The sequence below is a fragment of the Crassostrea angulata genome, chromosome 10 (genome assembly GCF_025612915.1).
Source record: "Crassostrea angulata isolate pt1a10 chromosome 10, ASM2561291v2, whole genome shotgun sequence".
In the NCBI taxonomy this organism is placed as follows: domain Eukaryota; kingdom Metazoa; phylum Mollusca; class Bivalvia; order Ostreida; family Ostreidae; genus Magallana; species Magallana angulata.
This window is the reverse complement of record NC_069120.1, coordinates 21,881,667-21,906,165: the sequence shown is the minus strand read 5'-3', so window position 1 is coordinate 21,906,165 and position 24,499 is coordinate 21,881,667. Positions and strand designations below refer to the sequence as shown.

Below are 24,499 nucleotides of genomic sequence, written 5' to 3'. Positions count from 1 at the left end.
ATTTATGGCTGATGCAATGCAAAATTCCCGTAGACTTTCTATTTTTGAATGTGTATTGAAACCTGAAGCGGTAGAGGGGGCATTTAAAAACATATAATCTGGACATTTTTTATATTAGTGGATGAATGTAGTTTGAGCACAAAGGTATTTTTGATTATCGAAATACACTGTATCAAGCAAAAAAACTCAGGACAGAGTATAGTATTATGTTTTTAGTTCGAGTCAAATCATATTTAAAACCCATATTTTTTTTCTTTTTAGCACATTGTTGTAAAAAAACCTGGCATTAGCTTTGTCTACATATAAACAATTAAGCAATTGTTGGCTCTGCATCTTGTTTTTGACTAGAGAACTTGTCTGTCAACACTGTCTCCTTATTCAGGTGAAAGGTCAAGCTCACTGAAAGGTCAATAAATGGAATTTCCTGTCAAAGGACTTAATCATTGCTGGATAAATAGTATTTTCAGGGTGTAAGCTGAAAGTACATTTACAAATGCCATAATTGTTGAATCTAAGCATAAAAAGCATGAATAGTGGTACATTGGGAGTCTCTGAAACCAAGAATTATTCAAGCAGACATGCTTGTTTTGTAAATTGATCAAATACTATAATACAAAATACTTTGATTTACAGTTACTTGGCGATTTCTTTGAAAGGTTTTTGTCCCATTTCTTGGTGTATAAGGTCTATACTTTACTACAAAAGTTTTAGTTGCAGAAAAGACACAAAAAGACAAAATGTAACAACTGATACTTTATTTATAAACATGCAGCACCTAAAAGAGTTTATAAAGGAGTTCAAAAGCCCCAGAGCCACAAGAGATAGGTCTGCCAGCCACAATCTGGGAGGAGGGGGACTTTAGATTGTCATAGGCCCCCTGTAAACTGGCTTTCACAAGGAAACTCATGGTCGTCTCAAAACTCATTTGCTGTAAGCACGAAGCACATGTCTCTATAGCTCTTCTGTTGAAAGCTTTGTATGTCCCCTCAAATGTCATATAATCCGCCAGCAGAGAAAGATGTCTGTAGTCAACTTCTATACCATAAGCTGCAAACACATTCTTGATTTCCTGTTTGAAAAAACCAAAATCTGTCTTAGTTAGGACATCATTCAGTTCATGTATTTGCTTGCTAATAAATTGTGTGAATTTTGATTTCATATTTGCTCTCATTAAAACCTTACCTTTATAATAACTTTATTTGCTGCTTCAATTCCATACATATTTGCAATGGCATGAATGTCATTGGAATACAAGCGATTTAAATCCAGAATATCAGCATACAAAAAGATTTCCTGTAAAAAATAAACCACTTTCTTAAAGTACTGGTAATCTATTTCAATGGATGATAACAAATACCTCAGGTATGATTTACATCCGACTGTGTCGAGATTTATTTTTATCTTTCATACAAGTGTTTATCTGTGATAAAATACTGTTGCTTGATGTGACACGTTAGGGAACCAGACCTATCTAGATCCCTCCTTAAATTTATTGTATCATTCTACGAGTACGAGAAAGGAACACATCTCACAGTAACAACAGGATTCTTACCAAAATATTGATTCCCTCTGTACAGATGTGGAGTTCTGGGCCTTGTTGACTTTTCACCTCTTTGAGAAGGCACCTGGTTATTCCAGGAACACAGTGGACTACTGTTTCTTTCGCGTGTTCCTCAATTAGAGAGGTAAGGTCTATCTTACTGTTCAGCAAACCAAACTGTTCAAATAGAAGGTATTCAGTCATGTGTGCTTGTTTTTTATCGAAGTGATGATGCAGGAATATTTGATTAATAATTGATTGATAAATTCTAGGAATACTAGTACAATCTTACCTGTAAAGTGAATTCACACCAAAGCTCTCTCTTTATGTCATATTTATAATCAGCAATGTTGGAACTGGACAGCACAACAAACTAAATAAAAAGAGAAATTGTTTTTAGACACAGTGCTTTAAAAAACAGTTTCATACAGCACAACATATTAAAGAACATAAAAAGAGAGAAACATTTTTTTCAGTCTTAATGTTTATGCTTTAAAAATCAGTTTCATATTTTACCAGTGTTCATTGATTAACAACAATCTAGTAATTGTAATAGTTTCGGATCACATAACAAATCTGTCAATATTGCAACTTAAAGCATCTTGCATGTTCCAGGTCTCTGATTTTTTATAGATAGAAAATCAATAAAAATCAATAATTTACTGAAGAAATGAAGAGTTAAAATGGAAAATAAAAACCATTAATGCTTTTATTGATTAGAAAAAGATGGAGATGAAGCTTTAATTTCAAAATTAATTGAGGAAGGATATGTATGTTTTAGTATGCATCAGATGACTCTCAGGTTGATAACACAAAAAAGTTCAAGGATGTGAAATACAACTGGGTCCAAATGACAAAATATCCTAATAACTTATTACTCTATTTTCATCCTTGCTAATTAAATGACTACAGTTTGATAATGTTTGTGGAGAAACAGTACTAAATGTTGTGGTCTTGGATATACAGCCAAACTTTGTTATCTCAAACTAGATTGGACTGTTTAAAAAGTTATCTGAATATTCAAGATATCGAGGGTAAAATACTTAAAAAATAAGTGGTTGAGAATTACAAATCACTAAGGCATATCCATTGTATTATGATATCAGTGTTCTAGATATCAAATTCAACTGTAATTGTTAATGACCATTTCATAAATAGATAAAAGATCAAAGAAACAATTGTTAGATGTAAATTGTGCACATTTTCATTCATAGAAATGGGATGGGGGTCTGCCCCTTGCCAACCCCCCAAAAAACGCTTTTAAAAAAATTGCATTGTAAACTTATATATTGAATTTGGAGAAAGAAATCTTGAATTGCTACCTCTATTTTTCGCTTGAAATCTTGAATTGCTACCTCTATTTTTTGCTTGAAAATTCCATCAAAAAGTACTAATACAACTAAAAATATCTCATCAGAAATTCATGGTTGGTCTAACTTGTTTTGAAAAGACTGACTGAGTTAACAACCATGCTGGAAATAATCAAGTCAAGCCACTTGCATACTGATCAAAACTGACTACTATTCATCTGTATGAAAATAAGGATGGGAGAAGTGCTGCTCTTAATATTATTAAGCTTGAGTTAAGAAGATTACTCATTTTAAACAACAGATACGGTAAGGTACAAGTGTACTGGCTGAGTGTATTGTACATGTTATAAGTACATATGACTGTGTAAACACCATTAGGGGGTTGGATTACAGTCTCTTCGAGTACCTGTATACGGTGCTCGGAAGTCTCCCTGTCTACTGATGATGTCAGTGTGTCATCTTCCTCTGAATCCTTGTCTTCCTCATCCTCTTCGGCATCGTTATCATCCATCTCTACATTTTCTTCCTCTGAAAGTATGAATAATTTCCACTTATAAATAGCTGTGGTTTAATTCAGAAAATATAGGAAGTACTAATAAATAAAGCTATTTCCCAAGAATTCATTTTAAGTCATGGTGTCGATATTTGTCTACCTCCTACCTACTACCTGTGCTTGCATTAAATACCTACAACAGAGTGTTGCCTGTATTTCCATACAAAATTGAAATTTTCTTTGCAAGAGTTTTACCCCCTGATTGAGAATCCAGAATGATCCTATGGTGTAATGCCAACAACCATTTTCTTCCACCACTCTGATAAACTCCCCCTAAGATTCCTTACATAAAATGCCTTATATAAAATGTGTCAATAATCTCTTTCTTCCATCACCCTGTTGATGTGTTTTTTTCCCAGCACTCTGACAATACCCACCTTCGAGGACCTCTTTCTCCTCCTCCTTCTCCTCGTACTCCTGCTCCTCCTGTTTCTTCTGTCTGGCCTTGACATCTGAGGCTGTGTTGTCATTCTCCTCCATGTCTGATAAATCCTCATCTGCATCATCTTCATCCGCCGCTGGTCTCGTGTGGGTGACCAGGACAGGCCTTATATGACCACTATTAACCATTCTACAAAATAAAATTTGGGATAATCAATACATGTCATATAAGCAAACTACCAGAATAACAATTCATGTCAAACCGAAAAATGTGTTGCTTATTTGAATATTCCTATTACTTTGCTAACTGGAAGTCAGTAATTTTCTTTTTGATTTTGGTCAGCAAATTTTTAATGTAAGTCTTCTCCATGAAATGCAGGATAGATGATGGAGTGACATCGAGTCTGTCTGTATAAAACTTAGGTTTCAGGAAGTGAAATCGAAGTTTGAAGTTTCGAGATCGTTGACTGAAATGTAAAAAAAAAAAATATTAAACAAATTACAATTTGTAGGTCAAGTATGTCCATGTTTAGGTAGCATTATTTAGATTAAGGATCAAGTTTATGGGTCACTAGAAATTAATGATTGAAGATACATGTACATTCATATAAAAATATGAATTTAATCTATTAATACAAGTAATGAAACTTCTGTAAAGCCAATAAATAGTTCATAAAGTTGACAAAGCGGTGCATATAATGGATTTAAAATGAATACATATAACATATCTTATAAATCATGTGGCAAAGGGAAACTTGTGTTTGCTTTCTAACCCAGACATGTCCAAACATTTTCCAGTGTGCATTAGGTTCTTACCTTTTACTGACATTACTGACAGAAAGGAACTCATTCACCGTCACTTTTTCTAACACCTACAGAGCAAAAAGACCCATATAAATATATATATCACTGTATATTGTATTGATTGCCACTATTGATTTAAGACTGCAAGTAATACCAATCACATTTTATTTTCCCTATTTTATACAAGGCCAAAGTTTTGCAAATAAAAAGGACAAGTACCGTTAGTATGCAGTAAAAAACTGTTTCTTACCTCTGACAAGATCACTTTGTTAAACTTCATCTGTAGTTTCTTGGCCTTATCTTGACAATGAGCCAAGATGGGAACTTCCATTGAAGGGGTCTTTATTTTATCCGATGCCACCATCAAGATTTCCACAAGACGAGGAATACCCAGGGTAACGTTCATTTCTCCTCGACCCGCAAAATGAAAGGTGTTCAAGGTCATCTGTGTAGATGGTTCTCCAATGGACTGAAACACAAGTTGATGCTGATATTACACTTGAATCTTGCCCTCTTCCCAAGGGAATCAATTCAATGAAAGGGACATTTTACTTTATGCATATTATTTTAAGTTTTTTAAAATTTATATCTTGGTATGAAGGTTAAATATTTTCAGAGACAGATAAAAAGAATTATGACATAATGAATGAACTAATGAAAAGCACTAAAAACAAACTGTCAGTACAATGATACAACAATTTGTGTTAGGCATTTTTAGGGTAATCCTACATGGCCTGTTTAACATTACCTGAGCACAAAGAAGTCCAACTGCTTCCCCAGGCTGACAATAAGAGCTCTCTGCTTTATCACACAGCAGCTTCAGGAAGCCTTTCTCTGATATTGATGTGGGAAGCTGAAAGTATTGCCTACATCTGTCAAAGTCTAGAAAATGATATATGTACTTGGTATGGCTAATGTTGATTGTACGTTTCCTTTTATGCTGAATAGAAGTTAAATCATTTTGCAGTAAACAGTCAATTGAACTACCTTGTTAAGCTCGTTTTTACTGAAGTCCTGGATTTTCTGTAGGAAGCTTTCTGGGAGTACTCCTTTATACTGGAAAGGTCGGAACACCCCAGTGACTGGGTCAGGGGCATTGACGTCATGCTTAATGTATCTACACAAAATAAAAACTTAACAAATAAACTTAATACACAAAAGTCTACACAGTTATGCATTCAGATCTCCTCTGAAATTAAAATTGTCATTCAATGACCTGCACATTGATAGCTTAAGTTTGCAAATTGACTTCCCTCTTCAAACAATTACACCACACAAAGATTGAAAGAATGCCCTGTATGTACTGTGATCCATCTTTGGACTTCTGTTTTCTTTGATCCCATACCTTTCTTTCTGGGCCTCCTCTAGCTCCTGCCAGCTTCTGATGGTCTCTGTGGTCCCCTTACTCCTCCCAGTCTTCTCCAACGTCCTGTTATCTAGGTCATGTTCCTCCGCAAACTCTTTGGAAAATTCCAGGAATGCCGAGCACCTCTTGCTTCTCCATTTGTTAGATTTATTCCACTTTTTTATCTGGATTGATTAAAGGAATAATTTGAAATTTATGAAGTAAATGTAGGTAGTAATGACTTCCTCATAAAAACCATGATCTGCCTAATAAAACCCTCATCTTCATCGTACCACAGTATATGGCTTAGTTACAAGTGTGTACCAGTACTTAATATACAGGTACAAGATTTGCTATGATCCAAGATTCTTGCAAATAAAGCAGAAACTGGATACTGCAATAGATTAAATGTGGTTTTACCCTATGCTGGTATACTAGTAGTCTATGTACATGCATGCCATTAATTTTACACCATCTTACTATTGTACTAGTTATAGTAAGATGAAATGAATGTTTGATTTGTCTCATAATTTTGTTTGGAAATATAAAAGACTCAGGCAAACATGGAGTTTTATATTTTAAACAGAGATATCCTGTGATGACCCCTGTACATATACTTATCTCTGAAGAATTTCAGTATCTACATAGTCACAACTAATAGTGCAAGTGTATCAAGGTAAAAATGTTAATAATGCAATTGCACATTTTTAATAAAACATAGCTTACTACAGCCTGTTTAAATAAACATACTTGCATGTTTACCTTTTGGGGGAAAAAATGAATCGGAGTAAAAAGAGGGACATTTGCATTCATAACATTTTGATGAATGCAACTGCTTTTTCTAGAGCAATGTGGAGACGTCTATGTTTCTAACGTGTAAGATTCTAGGTCTGTCTTATGATCCAAGATATCATTCAAACCACCAATACTATTTCACGTGATATACAAAAACCAACAAAACAATCCTTATCATAAATCAAAATGTCACTCTTGTGTGTACATCTCTATTACAAGACTATTAAAAGGTTTATGACCGGGAAATACCAGGATGAATAACTGCAAGTATTTGCTTGATGGTTTTTTATTTCATACTTGGCTCTTTAAAATTTCTATGTAGCCGGGAGTGGAATCAAACAACGCAGGTAACAAGATGCAGTAAAATAATACATTGTCAAACTAGAGCATTCATGTACTGAAGAAAAATGTCAACACTTCACCAGTTGCTCCTTGATAAAATCAACAACCATTCCATCATGGATCTTTAAATGTGTTAAATCAGGAGGACTTTATTTCTATTACAGATGATATTTCACCAGCACAGTAAGTAAATATTAAGTTTCAAGAATGTTCTTTTTCGTGGAAAGGGTAGGGACAATGGGTGGATGTAGATATATACATGTATGCTGCTTTTTTCACATATGTATATATACTGGTACATGTAATATTTATTGCTTTTTTTAAACATTTATTCTGAAATATAAATTTTGTTTCAATGCAAAGAAAAACTTTTCTGTGACCTTGAAAATATCATTCAAAAAATATCATCTTCTCAAAATGAAACACTAGTTTATATCTTTTTTAAACCAATTAAATACTGCCAATAGTAAACTTAAAAAGTTTTTCAGTCTACCTTCTTGCCTAAATCAAAACATATTGGTAAAATCTTAAACGGAAATCTTCATTCAATTTCTATCATTGCAGAAAAAATTTACATAACCAGTTAACACATATTAGGGTACATACAAATGTATACCTGGGTAACATGTATTTTCCTGCAATGTTTGCTACCTTTATGTCCACATGAAACACCAAAGAAAGCATTTTATTGCTTACATCCGAGTTCATATCTAAAATTAGCTAAACACATCAAGGAAACATAATTCAGCCACATAGTATACTCACTGGCTCACAAAAATCAAACAGAGAAATGAAAATTGTCAAATTATTGGATGCAAATGTCATTATGCCTAAGTACAGGAAAAGACAAATTTAAAGCACTGGTACAATATACAATCTATATTTTACTTTCTTGACTATTCTGACAGTGTTTTCCAAAACCAATATCTTATATGGTTAAAGAGAAAAAAGGAAATATCTTGATGTTTCATATTCCTCTTCCATGATCAAAAGTGGTGGTAAACATTTACCAAAGACTACTAAGAATCTTTTTGGCATTAATTCTCTTGAAGCTTTGAGTTAGGAAATATGATTTTGTTTATTCAAGAAGTCAAATATGTATCTCATAGTATATATTGTTGCTTTTGAATTAGAAACATGAAAAAAATTAGAACCTATTCAGGAAATTCACACATTCCATATTTTATTTGATTTTCCTATGTAATTGAAAAGAGTAACTCAACCAATATTTGATTCCCACAAAAATCCACAGCAGTTTAGAGTTACTGAATGCAATCTTTATTAATAAGTGTAAAAGTCTAATCTATCAATTCTATGCGCAGTCAGCAATATATCTACCTTCTTCATCCTCTTGGCGACTTTCTTGTCAAAGGCATTACCCTTACTGCCTGTCTCACTGTTGTCAGTCAGGAAGGGAAACTGCTTTGGTGATAGGAAGCCAGTCTTGGAAATATCTAATCCATCCTCACCATAGTAAAACTAAAAGTAGAAAAAAGACCACTATCAATTACTAAATCCTCATTTTTATCTTTCTAGTGTGTTCTTCTCATACATATATCTTTCTTTATGTTAGTTCTTGAAAACTTGTATCATACATAATGATTGTATGTCATCGTTTGTTTGTGAATAACTGATTGAAAAAAAGGTCAGTGGTCTGCAAAACAATAACCATCTGCATGAGGAGGTTGATTGTTAACCTCAAAGACTTGGTTTACACTAGCCTCTTGCTCTTTCTCTCTGTCTGTCTCTCTCTGAGCCTATCTCTAGCTCACCTGTACAATACTGCCATCACTGTCCCGGACAGTCATGTCATAGTTGACGATGATTCCCTCCAGATGTTTGATCAGACAGCGCTGGAGATAACCACTTCTACTGGTCTTTACAGCTGTGTCGATCAGACCCTGTAAACAATCCCTCAATCATTAATTCTAAGAATGATGTCATGGAAAAATATATCAGAAGGCCATATTTACCGGTATTTGTATGGTTTCATCAATATTACTTAAACATAGATTTTGCAGATTTCATTTTTGAATCAATCCAGTCTAATTCTAATGTTTCGTGAAACAAGATGAGTGACAACATATTGAAATGGCACGACCTTTGTCTAAAGTCAGTTTTATTTAAAAAATGTGTACAAATATTGATGAAACCACTGTAATAATATGTTAAGAGATGATGAGTTATGAAAAATCACCTCTCTCCCTGCCATACAATGGAAGAAATATTCCTGGGGTCGAATTCCAGTCAAAAACCTGCCAGCTACAAAGCCCCCTGCCCGTGGGGAGGAATCGTAAGCTAGGAAGGAGGGTAAAGTCTTCCCACTCAGCATGAGAGGGGGGCGTCGGCCCTCCAACTCAATCTGGCCAAGCAAGCCAGAAATCTGCATACAATTCACCTGTCAATCCAAAAGTCAATTTTAAACATGTTATAAAAAATTTATACATTTATATATTTTGTATACTTTCAGATCTCTTTCAACACTCAAAATAGACTGCGCAACATAAAATAAAACAAAACCACGATTCTGATTTTTGTTTCAGTATTCAACATATTATATGAGCCTATAAAACATTGATTCTATGATTTTAAAATTTGATTTGAAATACATATATATGTACATGTCCTTCTTGAGTGCGTTTCTATGAAGCACGGGTGTTCCTTTGTGTTGTGTTTCAAGTTTACAAAAACTCTAGATAAGCCACAGCCTCAAGTATAATGTAACAGGGAGCTGTTTATAACCTTTTCTTCATGAGAAAACATTGTTTACATCAAATATCCTTGGACCAATTGAAGCATGTGACCAACTTTCACTGTTATTTTAGTCTGTATTGGGTGTGTCAGTTTCATGTCATTTATTGCAACAGACACTTGAAATAATTTTATAGTACATGAATACCTAGCCTACAAATATGCTTGTATTTAACATAAATAGAAATTAATGTTCCTGCACTAGACATAAATAAATGATGAAGAGGGAATGTTTTAATTTTTAATTTTTTTTACCAAAGAATGTATTTTCCTTTAAATGACATTTGGTAAAAAAAAAACCTATTAAGTCTCTTTGAAACTAAAGATGTATATGAAACAATGGAAGAAATTTCATCCTTTTATTAAGTTATTTTTATTGTAATTGAATTTGTGTACCATATTTTTTCTGATCTTCATTCCTCATGTACCTTTGATATTTTTATTTTGAAACTGAATTAAGGAGGCCGACTTTAGTTTGCATTGGGCAAATTTTTGCGCATTCTAATATAATACAGTTGTTTTATACTTCTTATGATTTTTTTTCGATATCATTTATAAAATTGAACACAATAAACAAGATACAGATAAAAATATTTATATTTTTAAAGGAAATTTTTATTTTTAACACGATTTTTACATTGTGCGGTAGGGGAGCATTGCCATTGCGCTTTTATGATGTTATGATAAAATGAAGCTTTGTAGGAGTACGTTATAAGAAATAACATAAAAGAAAAAGTAAAAATTGTACGCTGTTGAAATTTTATATACAGAATAATGCTATCCTCGAGGATATTTTCCTCATTTTTGGAATGAATCCATTATACCAATCATCATTCGTGATGATCCAAATATATTGCAAAATTTGGTGCATTTTAATATTTTGAGATGGCCCCCACTAAAAACCAGACGGTAGAATTTTGTGTTTTTTACATATAAGGTAGGAAATGATATTACTTATCATATATAACAATTTGAGAAAAAAAGCTATTGTAGTATTTTTTAAAACTGCTTTGATGTGTGGAAAATGACAGTTTCCTATATATTCCTATAGTAAATGTACCTCTATTTTGAGATGGTCCCTAAAAAAAACCAGACGGTCGATTTTCATGAACCTTCGCATATAAACTAGAGTTGGTTTAAATTACATATGGTTAAAAAATAAAGAGTTATGCTATTGTAGTTTTTCCGCAAAAAAACCCAAATCGGCCTCCTTAAATGCAAAATAAGAGAAGTCAAGGTCAAAAGCAAGGTCAAGGTCAGAACGTTCAAACTGCTTTCACCAGAAAGTATCTTTGTTAAAAGACAAATAAATGTCTTTGAAGCTGTTCTTTGAAATTGAACAATAGAAGGAATGGCAAACACAACATTCCCATGTCATATACATGTTGATGACATAACAAGGGCTTAACAAAATATACAATGGGCATAACAAAAATGATATGCCTTTCCTTTACATCCCCATCCACAGAATTATATGTGAAACATGATTTCGATTATTTTGTCAAACTTACGGTAATTACAGCAGTTGTAATTCAACCCCAATTCATTGCAACAAGATCCTATCACTCTTTTACATCATTTAGCTAACTGTGCAATATGAAGGTTTATAAAGACACACTGATTAACAAATATATTAATTAACTTATTACTTGGTATTGTTTTTTAAATGACTAATTAATACCCATTCGTAATTTTGCTAATGTTTTCAAAATAAATTCTTTTCTGCAATAAATAAAAATAAAAATAATTGATCAAATATTGTTCATAGACAATGCATCCCTTGTATATGATTTTCTTTTGCCACATGTATGTAAACAGATACAAATTTCATTCACTGATACATAATTTCTGTTTTCAATAGTTGAACCATGGTGCATTTTCATAGCTTTAAATAAACCGACACACACTACTTACACACACTCATCGTCTTCATTTCAACTATAATCAAGGTGACAGGTATTTATTTCAAATTCCAATACAAATTGAGCTCTGCCTTTTTTCTTTTAAATGCACAAGCACACACAAAAGATCTATAGGTGAATTCTTCTCAGTGGCCTGTAAACATTCTGGATAATTGTCATAAAAGTAGTGGGACTTCTGTTAAGGAAAAACCTTTCATGTTGAATCTTGGTCATGCCATTTGAGTTATGAAATGAGAAGGTGAAACTTATATCAAGGTCAGTTGTGTGTAGTTTAAATCACAAATTTAAAAACATATTAACACTGTAACAAAGGAATCTCTTTTTTTCATGATTGACAAGTGATTCACAAGTCTGAAATCACCAGTGAAGGGCCAAATATTTCTTTCTTGAATAAATTACGTTGCCTTGAACTGTTTTAAGTACAGTTGCATACAATTTTAATGTTGACTAAAATACATTATGTAGAAATTTCTAGAAACTGTCTTACTATCATATGCATGAATCTGTACAGGTATCCACCTTTCAAAGAATGTGGGGATTAAAACTGCAGCATTGATTCAAGTTTTTGTTTTATTATACCCTTTCCATGTACTTTAAAATATGTTGGTTTTTTTTTTCTTTTCTTTACAGGTAAAACATCACAACTAAACGATGGCCAGTTCTAACCCTATGGGCCAACAGGCCGCTGTGTGTGACCTTTGTAAACACAAGGAGGTCAAGCTCCTGTGCATCAGCTGTCAATACAAGCTCTGCAAAGAGTGCGTGGGCAACCACACGACCGAGGAACTCCCTCAAGTCCACAAGGTTGTGAAGTACGAGGATCGCCACACCCACTTCTCCCATCAGTTCTGCATGACCCACTCCGATCGCCAGTGTGACACGCTCTGTACTGACTGTGATATTCCCATCTGCCCTGGCTGCCTTACTGGTCATCACAAAGACCATTCCAATGAGAAACTGCCTAAGGAGTTCCTGACCAAAAGAAAGGAGATCCTGGAAGATAATGAAGCAATGGAGGAGTCACTCATTCCGAAATATACCCAAGAGGACGTGGTCACCAGATCTAAGATTGCTAATTTGTCCTTCAGCTATAAAAGCATGGAAAAAGAAATGGCAACCTACAAGAGAAAGTGGGAGGAAGAGGTCAAGAAAATCTTTGCCAGGTTTGCCTCAGAACTGCATGCCTTACAAGGAGATGACCTGACACCTTTCAAATGCCATGAAGACAAAATCAAAACTGGGATTAAAGAAATGCATCAAACCCTAGGAAAAAACAGAAAACTTCTAAAGGCAGCAAGGGTCTCTGAAATCCTGAGCTACACCTCTGAACGAGATCAGTTTCAGAGTCTGCCTATTTTAGAATTAGAACCAAATCCCCCCGCACTGATTCTAAATTCAGAGAAAGGAAAACCCAGCCGATTCCAGCTGGAAGATCTCATTTCACTTCTTCTTCCACCAACCCGTCTTCCATTTACAAGCCTTCTTCCAAATGTTCAGAAACAACTGCTAGACAAAGTAGCTGTACTTGCAACTGTACAAACCCCTTTCCATGCCATCAGGGACCTGGCCTGCACTGGAATGAATAAAGTCTGGGTTAATGCCATAGGGGACTACGAGGATACAGCCCTGTCTTGTTTCGACATCTGTGGAGACAAGCTGGACTCTGTGACAGTTGGTTCCTTCTGCAATGGCCTCACTATGGATTCCGATGGGAATTTACTTTACTCCGAGTTCAACAATGTAATGACTTACAAAAATGGTGAAACTAACGAAAAGATTGAAATACCTGATGGATGGGAAGCAATGGGCATTTCTTGCTCTAGATCAGGAAATGTATTAATCTGCTTGATGAATGTGAAAAATGAGCACAAAGTTCATCAGTACAAGGATAAAGCCTGCATCAAGGAGTTTAAGTGTGATGAGAATGGTGAGAAACTCTACAAAAATGGAGAATACATGCTCTACCCCCAGGAGAACGTAAACGGTGATGTCTGCGTTGTGAACCACAATAGCAACTCCATCATTACAGTATGCAGCGAAGGCAAACTGAGGTTCAGATATGATGGAAAAGATGCAAACCTAACCAAGGACCTGAATCCCAATGCCTTTGTGACAGATTCCATGGGCCGTGTCATTGTAGCAGACGAGGCCAATGATTGTCTTCACGTCATTGACCAGGATGGAAAATTCCAACGATGTTTGGAAATTCCCGGGCTGACCAAGCCAACTGGAATAAGCCTGGACAGCAGAGGAAGGCTGTGGGTGGGATCCAAGGACAATGGGGCTATCAAGGTCGTTCAGTATGCAAAGTATGCAGAATAGTGTAAAATCAAGCCCGTAGTTAGAGCCCTCTATGTTCACACACCAGAGAATTTCAGTGAGAGGAGAGCCACTGGTTGCAAGATGTGGAAAATACAGTTTTACATTTGAGAATTATTCAGTATTACATTGTAACCATCTGAGTGTAATGTTAAACAGAACAGAACAAGTGCTACCTTGACAGATATTATATTTTGCTTGAAATAATTATAAGGCAGCTGTTTTAAACGAGTACAATCCATATCAGTTACTTTCAATGGCATGTTCCATGAGCATAACAAATACATGTACATGTTCGTTATAAAAGCCCTATTTTTTGATCAATATTCACTAGAATATTAAACTTTGAGCACATATGAATTGTCCTGTCAAAATCATATAATGTTTTCATTTTCTTTCCAAATTCATTCATGCTTAATTATGCATTCATAAATTCACACAGAATTGCAATAGTTCAATAATGAAAATCTTCATATAATGTACCGGTATATAACTATAATATCTTGTAAATGGGGAATTTTATGCATAATTCAAATGATAATGATACTACAGACGCAATATATGGAATGTTTACCGGTTATTATCTGTTGTATGTATGGTACCTGTATGTTATTAAATATTTATTAAACAACATATTTTGATACATGTATAGCTTAAATTATTAAAACAAATATATAATTTTTCCCGTCAGCAATGGAAACACAACCAATCAAGTTAGGAAGAGAATTATTAAAATCTGACGTATTCAGCCACGATTAGTAATGAACTCGGGTGCGAGAAAAGTGTGTCATTTTTGGTGGCTGAGCAATCAATATTAAAATGGAGAAACTCCTTTCTAACATTGTCATAAAAGATTCAACAAAATAATATAATGTGGAAATAATTACTTTAAATGCAATTTTTATGAGAATCTCATTCATTACAACACATATGATTTCCACATTTTAAATAAATTTTGTATTCCCTTAAAAATCAACATCCATTTTGGTCCTGATATTACAAAATCTAACCACATGGCATTTTCACATTTCAAGTACTGTAAATTCCTTATTTTACGCAAGTATTTAATTCCGCTGTTTTGTTTCAAATCGTGAGAATATAAAATCGTGATCATCATTTTTTGTTATAATTTCCTACAACTCAAAACTATCTGAAAAATATAAGCGAGATTCTAAAATCCGCAAGAATTGCCTCATTTAATTAGGAATCTACAGTACGTGTATAAAGATAAGAAAACTTCATGACTTACAGACGACCCCTTAGCACCAGACTGCACCATCAATTGGAGGTTGTTGGCAGGGAAAAGCTTCTCTAAACCCTTTGGCATACAGGCGCTGTAAAATAAAACAAATACATTACCGGTATTACATGTACCAATACTATTTAATCAAATGGACTATTGATATCAAATTTGACAAAATTTATTTATTAAGCTTATTACATAAAATATTCAAAGTAAATATTATCATTCTTTATCATATATACATGTACATATTCTCTGAGGGCAAGAATTCATTACATCTGTGCTCTGAAAACTCTATACATGTATCAATTTCCTATTGTTATGGTTAAACATATGCTTTGTAAAAGGTCGTACCCGACTATGGCATTCTGCGTATCATCAGTCTTTCCCTTCATACACAGATCCAGTTCTCTCAGTCGGCGGTCGTTCCGGTCAAACTGGGCATCCATCATGGCCTCCCGGAGTTCCTGCCCCTCTGTCCCCTCCTCCAGACCCAGCGCCTGGGTCACCACCTCATCCCCACACTTCCCTGACTTGTGCATGGCCTTCTTCCTCCTCTGGTCAGCCTGTTGATGAACACGTAAATAATTCTTAATATTCTCTAGTAGGTAAATCAATCACATGAAATGGAAAAAAGGAACATTTTTTCTAAATAAAACGTTTGCTTCTTATACACATACATTGTAAATCTAACTGTCGCTAAATTTTTAAATGAGTTTTAAGTTGCTTGAGGAAATGGAACATCTTGACAATAAAATGTTCCTTCTTGAAACATAGTACATGTATTATGCTATAGGCCTTGAGTGTTTAGCATTTAAAGAAGGTTCGGTAACAAACAAGGCTTACTTTTGGGGTGACCAAGATGTCCTCCACTCCCAGGGAGAAACTTCTGTGTTGCTGAAGGAAGTTCATGAAGAGTCTGCCCAAACAGGACAAGAGAGTTCCTGCCACTTCTCCACCATAGAGCTAAAACATTTCATAATCTCTCTTGTAAACTTGTCTTTGTATACATTTTGTATATTCCTTATCAGTAATGTAAAAAAAAAATTATTTTAATAAATGGTGATAGATTAAAGCATCTTTAGTGTAAAAGTAAAACTAAAACATTCTGACACAAGCCGACATTCAAACCCAGAAGCAGAGTCATACAAAATTTATTGATATTCTTCCTGTCATGCAAAAGATTTAATACATCAGTTACGGTACAATGAAAATTAACCCTTTCAGAATATCTGCACTTTTGTTGAATATTAACTTTATTGTGACTTAATAATGCTTGACGTGACTTTCTATAGCTAATAACAAGTTTCTAATAAACCACTATACAATCAAGATGTGTTTTGCTACCTATGCAATATATTGCACAACAAAGACCAAAATATGAGCACAGTATAAATATAATAGACCCTATGGCAATGCAAGTTTGATTTGCAGGTTAAGATATTGTAGTTGTTGGGGGCTATATGGACCGTGGATATTGCCCTGGATAGCTCAGTGATAGAGCTCCTGACAAGAGTTGCAGGGGTCCCAGATTCAATTCCCGGTCCAGTCATACTTTTTCCTTGTATTTATATGCTCATTCCTCCTTTCCTTTCACAATATAAACAATTCAAAAACTTAAGTAAAATGACAACACTATTCACCTCATAACAGCAGTGGACCAGTCCGTATGGTGTGTTGCCATAGTGACCCTTGTCCAGGACCCCACAGAGCAGCTCTGACCCCCGGATCACCACATGACTCTCCCCCATGTTGTCCAGACTGGCAAGTCTCACCTGCTGATGGATCCAACTCTACAATCAAATAAAACAATGTACTGCAGAACAAGGTGATGAATGGGGAATACCGTTAATTCCTAATTAAATGCGGAGAATTAATATCTGCTTAAAATTGTATCAGGCACATTTCGTGGAGATTTTACGCTTTTATTTTTCTGACAGATGTAAACTAAATCAGACTAAGATTAAAATTTGAGGTTCGCGATTATATTTTCTCGCAGTTTGATGCAAAACGGTTAAATAGCAGAATCAAGTACATGTACTCGCTTATTATAAGGAATCTACAGTATTGAAATTCAACAAGATAATGTGATTACTGTTATATTTTGAAGAAGACTATATAACTTCAAATATTTTTGTTCACAAATAAAATATTCTATTACATTTTTGGCTCAATTTCACCATAACAATGCAGTATATCACCTTTTCTGGGATTTTTGATTTTCCTGTGAGATTGAGCATTTGTCTGCCTTTTGGAATAATGTTGTGAAGCAAGGTTGATAAAACCTATAGTAATAAACGGACCACATAAATGTACATACATATATGTACAAGTTCAATTTTTTATGATATCAAAAAACATTCAAATAAAAATTAAATCATCAGATATCAGAATGTACAAAGCCTGACCTGTTTCCCTGACCAGAGAGTTTTGGGTTTAATCAGGGCTGGAGGCAGCAAATTGATTGGTCCTCGCTTGTCCACCAATGCCATGTATACCAGTTGACAATAGTCATTTCTATTAAATATTTTTTTCCTCAATCAAATTTATGCAGTATTTCCAAACTATTGGCATACTGTAAATCATTTTTCATTTAAGTAATTTTGTGAGACTCATGGCTTGCTAACAAAATTTTTTATTACTAACGGGTATTACCTTGCAAAATAATAAAATTCTAAGTGATCCTTAGAATATTTTTTGTTGTTCTAAATGATAATGAATTTGATGAAGTTTTAAAAAAAGTTTGATTTTTTAATATTAAAATATAGCTAACCAATTTTTTTTACCTGGTGAAGAATCTGCCTCGTATGGTTAATGACACACCTGAGACCATGTGATCCTGAATCAAACCTGCCAAAGGTGTACCATCCTTGGGCACAAGATATTGGTAATCTGTACAAGCTATATACAAAGAAGAAATTTCTATAAAAAAATCTGCAGGATGGTGTATGAACAAATCTATAATTGAAATTGCATGTTAACCACATATTAATGAAAATTTTTCATTACTGTGATAATGTACATGTATATTACAGAAGTTTAAACTCTTTGTACATTTACCAAATCCTATTACACTGAAATAATTTTCATTGAATGGCATTCAAAATTTGTTTCTTGATTTGTTTAGGTAAACCAGTGAAAAACATGAAAAAAAAAAAAATATATACTGGCTGTCCCTCAATAAATCAATGAATATTAAAACCATTACATGTATTCATTTCACATACCAATAGTATATGCCTCTGCCCTTCCAAGCTGTGTTTGAGGGAAGTGAGCATTCATTTCGTCTCCATCAAAGTCTGCATTGTATGCCTTACAATTGGCATAGTGTAAACGCAGAGTTTTCTCCCCTGGCAGAACTCTCGCCTTATAAAGAACAAATCAAAGCTTGTCCATTATATTACTATTTTGAATTAATTGAAAACTGTGTTGCATGATTTTGTGTAAAAATGTACTGTACATGTACTTACTCAGGACAAAGCAATACCATATAAAGTTATTTCAATTAATATCTTACTTTGTGGGCCTGAATACTAGGTCTATGCAGTGTTGGTTGTCGATTTATCAGTAAAACATCTCCATTCTTTAGATGACGATGAACCTTATAGTATAAACAAAAATATAAGTTATGTTGAGAAACCTCTTACATATACTTAGAATAATCATTTTCATGTTGCAAAACTTTCAGAATTGAGAAGTTTATGAATGTGTCTTACCACTTTACAGGTATTTTGTTGATGAGGATCTGGTGAAGGAGTCAACAGTTGCTTAGCAATAGCCTCTCTTTGAACTTTTTCTTTTTTATTCAAAATCACTTTGCTACCATCAGGCATGTCTATTAATGAGGCCCTATTTCACAAAAGTAAATTACACGTCAAATAGTTTAAAAAAAATAAATACAATAAAAACTCCAACAGTACACCAGTAACAGTTATAATAACTACCATACTTTTACACTATAAAAGAATAGAATGTCAAAATTAAAGAGATAAGCATGAATAAATTAAAAAATTAAAAAATCATCTTAATTAGATTATATAATTAGGAACTTATAATGTTGTTAAGTACCCTGGGTAGGTGTCTGGACCATTAATAACTGCCTGTCTTAACTCATGGACATTCCATGGAGTCACCGGCTGTGGAAAGGTCAGTTTCTTGGCGAACACTTCAGGAATCCCTATCTCACATGTACTAATACAAGGATCAGGTGAAATCACAGAACGTGCTGCAAAATTCACTCGCTTTCCCATCATATTCTTCCTAAACAACCCTTCTTTCTTCTCCAAAATCTACAACATGATGAGGTCAAGAGAGTTGGAGGCAAAATAAAACAAAACTGAATCATTAAAATATTTTGAAACCCATGAGACGAATTAAAAATTCAAGTAAGATTTAGTAGAATTAGGAAAAGGTAGGCAGCATAGTTAGCTAGCAGATTCAAAATGACCACCAAGGGCAAAGTGATAGACAAATGACCAGGACTGCATTTTACAAAAGAAATTACCACTCACGACAAAATTCATATATGCTAATGACTCATTAGCTTAAAATAAATGGACTTATTTTTATGAATTTCTCGTAAGTTCTTTAGAAAAACACAACCCAGTACCACAAAATCACAATACTGGATCTGATCCACACAAACCAACCTGTTTAACACCTGTAATTTTGTCAACAGCAAGCTTGTCTGAGTCTCCGTCTACAATACAGTTCATCACAACCTGTAGTTTGACCAAAGCATTCTGAAGCTTCTCGTTCAGAGTTTTCCCAGGTATTTCTGTTATAGCGGTCTGTAACAGGAAAATAGGTCAATAAGAATTCCTGATTTTTTTTTTCTTTATCTGATCAGCTAACATACAATTGATATTAATCTAAATCTCTGAATTCTTGGCAATATGAAGTATCTGTATAACCACTGCAATTTTTCTTTGATTAACAATTTACTTTCACATAAAATACTTAAAGTATAAATGAAACATCAAAGCAGAGTTATATATATATTGATAAACTGAATTGATCATAGATTTTTATCTTGAATGAACCAAATAGTTTCCCAGCCTATCAAAATACTCTAAATTGTACTAGATATAATCAAGTACATAATTTTATACTTTTATCATGTTCTTTCTTAATTACCGGTTCAATTTCAGTTATCTCCTTTCCATTTTCCTGTGTTGATTTTAGACTCAGAATTTTACGAATTAAAGCTGCCCCTTTCAACACATTGCAAAGAGTCTGTGTCTGAGGGTTTTCAAATTTCTTATCTCTGAGGGATGATACCTTGAAAATACAAAATTACAATGATTAAAGATGAAAAACAAACAAATTTTTTAAAAATATACCTGCATATGAATTTAATCAACTATGAAACAGTAAAGTACATTTATACCATGAAAAAGGGAAAAAAATATTTTTTAGAATACTTACTGGTCTAAATCTAGAGGGTGGTACAGGCACAACGTCAATAAAGAAAGAATCTGTGGGATAATCTGCGCTGCTCCCGGACAGGAAATGGAACAGACATTTGAGGACCTGCTGATCTTTCTGCCACACCTGTCTCAGGTGATCCCGTACATCTGCAGAAGTCAGGTAAATCTGTGTACCTGACTCCAAGTCATCCTCCTCTTCTCCCTCACCATCATCATCTTCTTCATCATCATCTGCATCATTGTCTTTTTTTTCTTTCACTTGTTTAGGTTTAGTGGACTTTCTGGATAACAATTGATTACAATTGATTTTTTTTAATGCATTATTTATGTCATATCACAAAGATTAAAAAAAATCTATCAATCATTGTACTTCAATAACTAATTTTATTTTTTAAAAAGGCTCTCACTTTGTTCTTGAGGAAGTGACTGTGGATAACATTATCTTGGCATTCTGAACTTTCCTCAAAGGCATTCGTTTAGTCCTACAATGAACACACTTTCCTTTCACTGTAAAATGTTCGTGAATAAATGCCCTCCTTGTGTTGTTTTTGCATGCTTCAACATTCTTGATGTGAAAATCTTGCTCTATGGTATCTGTTTATAAAATTAAAACATCAGTAAGAAAAATACTACATGTATCATCTAGAAATCAGAAAAATAAAACATTGACAAACACAAGACTTACTGTTGATTTTGGATAGAACTATTTCATTGAGCTGTTCTAGTATTTTTTCTTCTGCATCATTGCCATATTCGGATGTGAAATGTGTAGCAAATTCATCCACATCTGCCACAGATGAAATAAGTCCATGTTCTAAGAGTCTAAACTTCTGCACAAGCACTGCTGACTTTAGGGAATGAACAGCTAATCGGTGACAATCAAAACAGGTTCCTTTCAAGAGCTAGAGAAGTTAAATATCCATAATGTATAAATAATCAAGGTTATAAGTTCACAATGCTGTGTGAATAAGTAGCAATATTCACACTGTTATTAGAAGAATAAATCAAGGGATGATAAAACTAACACTCTAACATTACATATGACAAATGTGCACAAATATAAGCAAAGTTTTATTTCTTCATTTTCATAAAATCTACAAGAATAATGGCAATATTATCTATGGTACATATTTTTACATTAATGTTTTAGAAACTTATCTCAATAGTTATATACAAAGAAATCTTCACCTGATATAAAACACTGAAGAAGAACGGATTGTATGTGGGTAATGGTAAGGTGATGTGACCCAAGTGTCCAGGGCATCCTCCCTGTCCCATGCCACAGGTCTGGCATTTGTCATCTTTTTCAGTTGGACCTTAATGAATTGAGAATGATCTTAATCTCTTGTCATACCGTAACTTAAATGAACTAAACTACCATAGTATAGTTCAATCTTAGTCTCTGGCTATAAGAAAAAAATTCTTTGAAATAACAAAATTCACTATAAATTCATTATTAGAAATTATTATTTGAAATGATCTGTAAAAATTAAAAGTCAGTCATGATTAAAACCTTACCTAGTTTAGGATCATACAAGCCACCTAGTGTTGGGTGTAACAGACCATCAAAAGTCTGGGGGTTGGTTATTTCTTTTACACTGAGCTCCAAAATTTCACTGGAGTTATAGGAATTAAAACTAATTCCTCGCAAAACATGTCTTGGTACCCTAGCCTCCATGTTAATTACATCTAAAAGAAAAGTTACTTTTCAGTATTTTGTTTCTAGTACATTGCACTGGAAAGCAAAAGGAGGATAATGAGATGATTCCTATTTCAGTTTTCTATTTGGTTTTCTTCAAGTCAAAACATTAAGGACGTTAGGTGGTATGGGACACTTCGATCTTGCTTTGACGTACATGTACTATTTATCTAAACAAACAATAAAATCAAGCGTAATTTTAAAAATAGTTTCTTTACCAAAGTTGTCTCCTAACAGTGAAGCACAGCTAGAGTGTAAGAGGGTTTACTACGAATCCATAAGTCAGGAGTTTGAATCCTGCTGGGGATTTCAAAATTTTTACCTTTCCAAAAAATTTTTAAACTTATTTTTTGGTTAAATATTGTAAAATTTGAAAATTCTAAACTGGTTAAAGTATTTTAATCATAATAAACTTTAATTCACAAATAATATCAACAGATGTCCCATACCATCTTAAAGTTGAAAATCATAAAAAAAAAAAAAAAAAAAAAAATTTAATGGAAAGCTAAAAGATAAATGGTGAGCCAAGCTCTTCGACTCCAGCTAGAAAACAAAGCTTCAGCCATTAAGAAGTGAAATATCTTTGACTGCATCCTAGAGTTCATTCTATCCAGGTAGGCCTACATCAAAACAAGCTTGTTTCAGTAATCTTTGTTATTTCCTAAGTTGGAATTTTAAGAATAGGTGATCAAGTATATGTATATTTGACTTGGTGATTATACGCCTAGTAAATGAAATTTCAAGTTATATACAAAGACTACAGATGGACGACATGGGAGCTACAATTCAAAGTTGTTTTCACTTCTCTTTCCCAAACTAAATTCTCAAATATGTCATAACTGTGATAACTTTAGATTGGGGCGTATATATACGTCACTGGTTTCAAAACATTAAATTAGCCACTTAGCAAGTCACTCATGACAAAATTAATAAAACTGTCAGCTATAAGAAACGATCTTATTTTTAACTACATGCATATCATTGTTACGCATGTATTGTAAATAACATTACACGTTTTGACTGTCCAGTATTTGAAGGCGACTTTCAACACCATTGACTAAGCGACAGAATGATTTTCATTTAGTACCAGCATTATAACCATTATGCCAAAATTTGTGATTTCATAAAAGTAACTTACTTTAATCAGTTTATAATTATCTTGAAGTTGTTTGTAACTTTTTCCACATGGTCCAATGTTATCAGTGTAAAATAGCTTCTCTTCTTTAATATTTACTAGTGCGTTCAACAAAGCGCACAGACGACTTTTCTAATAAATTAACTTGTACATAGATCAAATCAATAAGCAATATGCCGTCGGACAGTAAAGCTAACCTGAATATTTATTAGCTAATTCAGAATAAATATGTTGAAAGCGTTAAAAACATCGGTGTATTTATTACTAAAAAGTTACAACTTTCTCCATGTTTAATATATTTTGACAATTTTTTCATCAAGCATTGAATTATTATTTTTGGAAAGATATAGTCTCATAACTGCAACGGTGTGTGCATACAAATTGAGTTACGGGCATTATTGCATTATGAAAATTTGTATGCACACATGACTGCAGTTATGAGACTATATCTTTCAAATAATAATGATTTAAAGCTTAAATTTACATTTTTTAACCCCTTACCTAGCCGGAGAATGTGATTTACACCTTAAAATTCCTATTTTATCCTAAGGGTATAAGTTCATATAAATGAAAGAGCCACTTTAACAGCCACAAAGCGTGAACACTGATTTTTGCTTGTGATGTTGCATTTTACAGCTTTCAAAGTTTGTGACGTCATAATAAAACTTGTCAATTTAACCTTTCAGTACCCTGTGTGTGTTACAGTGTTAAAATTGCGGTAGCTTAATTTATCAATAAATGGCAAATATTCAAGTTTTCTGCTAGCAATATCTGCAGTTATATTAATATAAGCAAAGAATTAAAATTCAGGTACAGGAGAATTCCACCACATTATTATCAGAACTTCCATATTCCTATGTCCTCTGGAAAATGATCTCTGTTAAATACAGTAATATTTTTCAGTTTTGACAAATTCTCACTGATATAAATA

The 24,499-nt window shown here is 33.7% G+C and overlaps 2 protein-coding genes across 4 annotated transcripts; one reads left to right on the top strand and one right to left on the bottom strand.

Annotated features, from left to right (window-relative positions):
- Positions 1-738: 738 nt before the first annotated feature.
- Positions 739-23,648, bottom strand: LOC128165053 (DNA-directed RNA polymerase I subunit RPA1-like). The gene is made up of 34 exons (XM_052829249.1): positions 23,572-23,648; positions 22,253-22,423; positions 21,923-22,050; positions 21,420-21,636; positions 21,142-21,328; positions 20,733-21,015; positions 20,442-20,585; positions 19,955-20,095; positions 19,374-19,594; positions 19,022-19,154; positions 18,823-18,906; positions 18,533-18,671; positions 18,092-18,206; positions 17,714-17,822; positions 17,507-17,590; positions 16,949-17,098; positions 16,152-16,271; positions 15,660-15,871; positions 15,312-15,396; positions 9,268-9,468; positions 8,843-8,971; positions 8,409-8,549; positions 5,934-6,118; positions 5,576-5,705; positions 5,337-5,441; positions 4,839-5,057; positions 4,601-4,656; positions 4,084-4,251; positions 3,781-3,974; positions 3,257-3,378; positions 1,833-1,913; positions 1,553-1,717; positions 1,183-1,293; positions 739-1,069 (listed from the first exon to the last, which is right to left on the bottom strand). Exons 2-34 carry the CDS (start codon positions 22,410-22,412, stop codon positions 776-778), a joined length of 5,013 nt encoding a protein of 1,670 aa, XP_052685209.1. The 5' UTR covers positions 22,413-22,423; positions 23,572-23,648; the 3' UTR covers positions 739-775.
- Positions 1,555-14,744, top strand: LOC128165054 (uncharacterized). Of its 3 annotated transcripts, none has more exons than XM_052829253.1 (2): positions 1,555-1,685; positions 12,374-14,744. In XM_052829253.1, the coding sequence occupies exon 2, from the start codon at positions 12,395-12,397 to the stop codon at positions 14,063-14,065; it is 1,671 nt and encodes a 556-aa protein (XP_052685213.1). In that variant the 5' UTR covers positions 1,555-1,685; positions 12,374-12,394; the 3' UTR covers positions 14,066-14,744. The 3 variants fall into 3 exon arrangements, with proteins under 3 accessions (XP_052685213.1, XP_052685210.1, XP_052685212.1); XM_052829250.1 differs by lacking the exon at positions 1,555-1,685 and adding an exon at positions 6,697-7,253; XM_052829252.1 differs by lacking the exon at positions 1,555-1,685 and adding an exon at positions 11,766-11,998.
- Positions 23,649-24,499: the final 851 nt, after the last annotated feature.

Bases quoted from the DNA above. Each gene is read 5' to 3' on its own strand.
- LOC128165053 (XM_052829249.1), bottom strand. From the start codon at position 22,412: ATGGAGGCTAGGGTACCAAGACATGTTTTGCGAGGAATTAGTTTTAAT. The intron at 8,550-8,842 runs GTGAGCTAGAGA...TTCTACTTTTAG, and splicing joins GTGATGGCAGTATTGTACAG to TTTTACTATGGTGAGGATGG. The intron at 4,657-4,838 runs GTAAGAAACAGT...TTTGCTCTGTAG, and splicing joins ACAAAGTGATCTTGTCAGAG to GTGTTAGAAAAAGTGACGGT.
- LOC128165054 (XM_052829253.1), top strand. From the start codon at position 12,395: ATGGCCAGTTCTAACCCTATGGGCCAACAGGCCGCTGTGTGTGACCTT.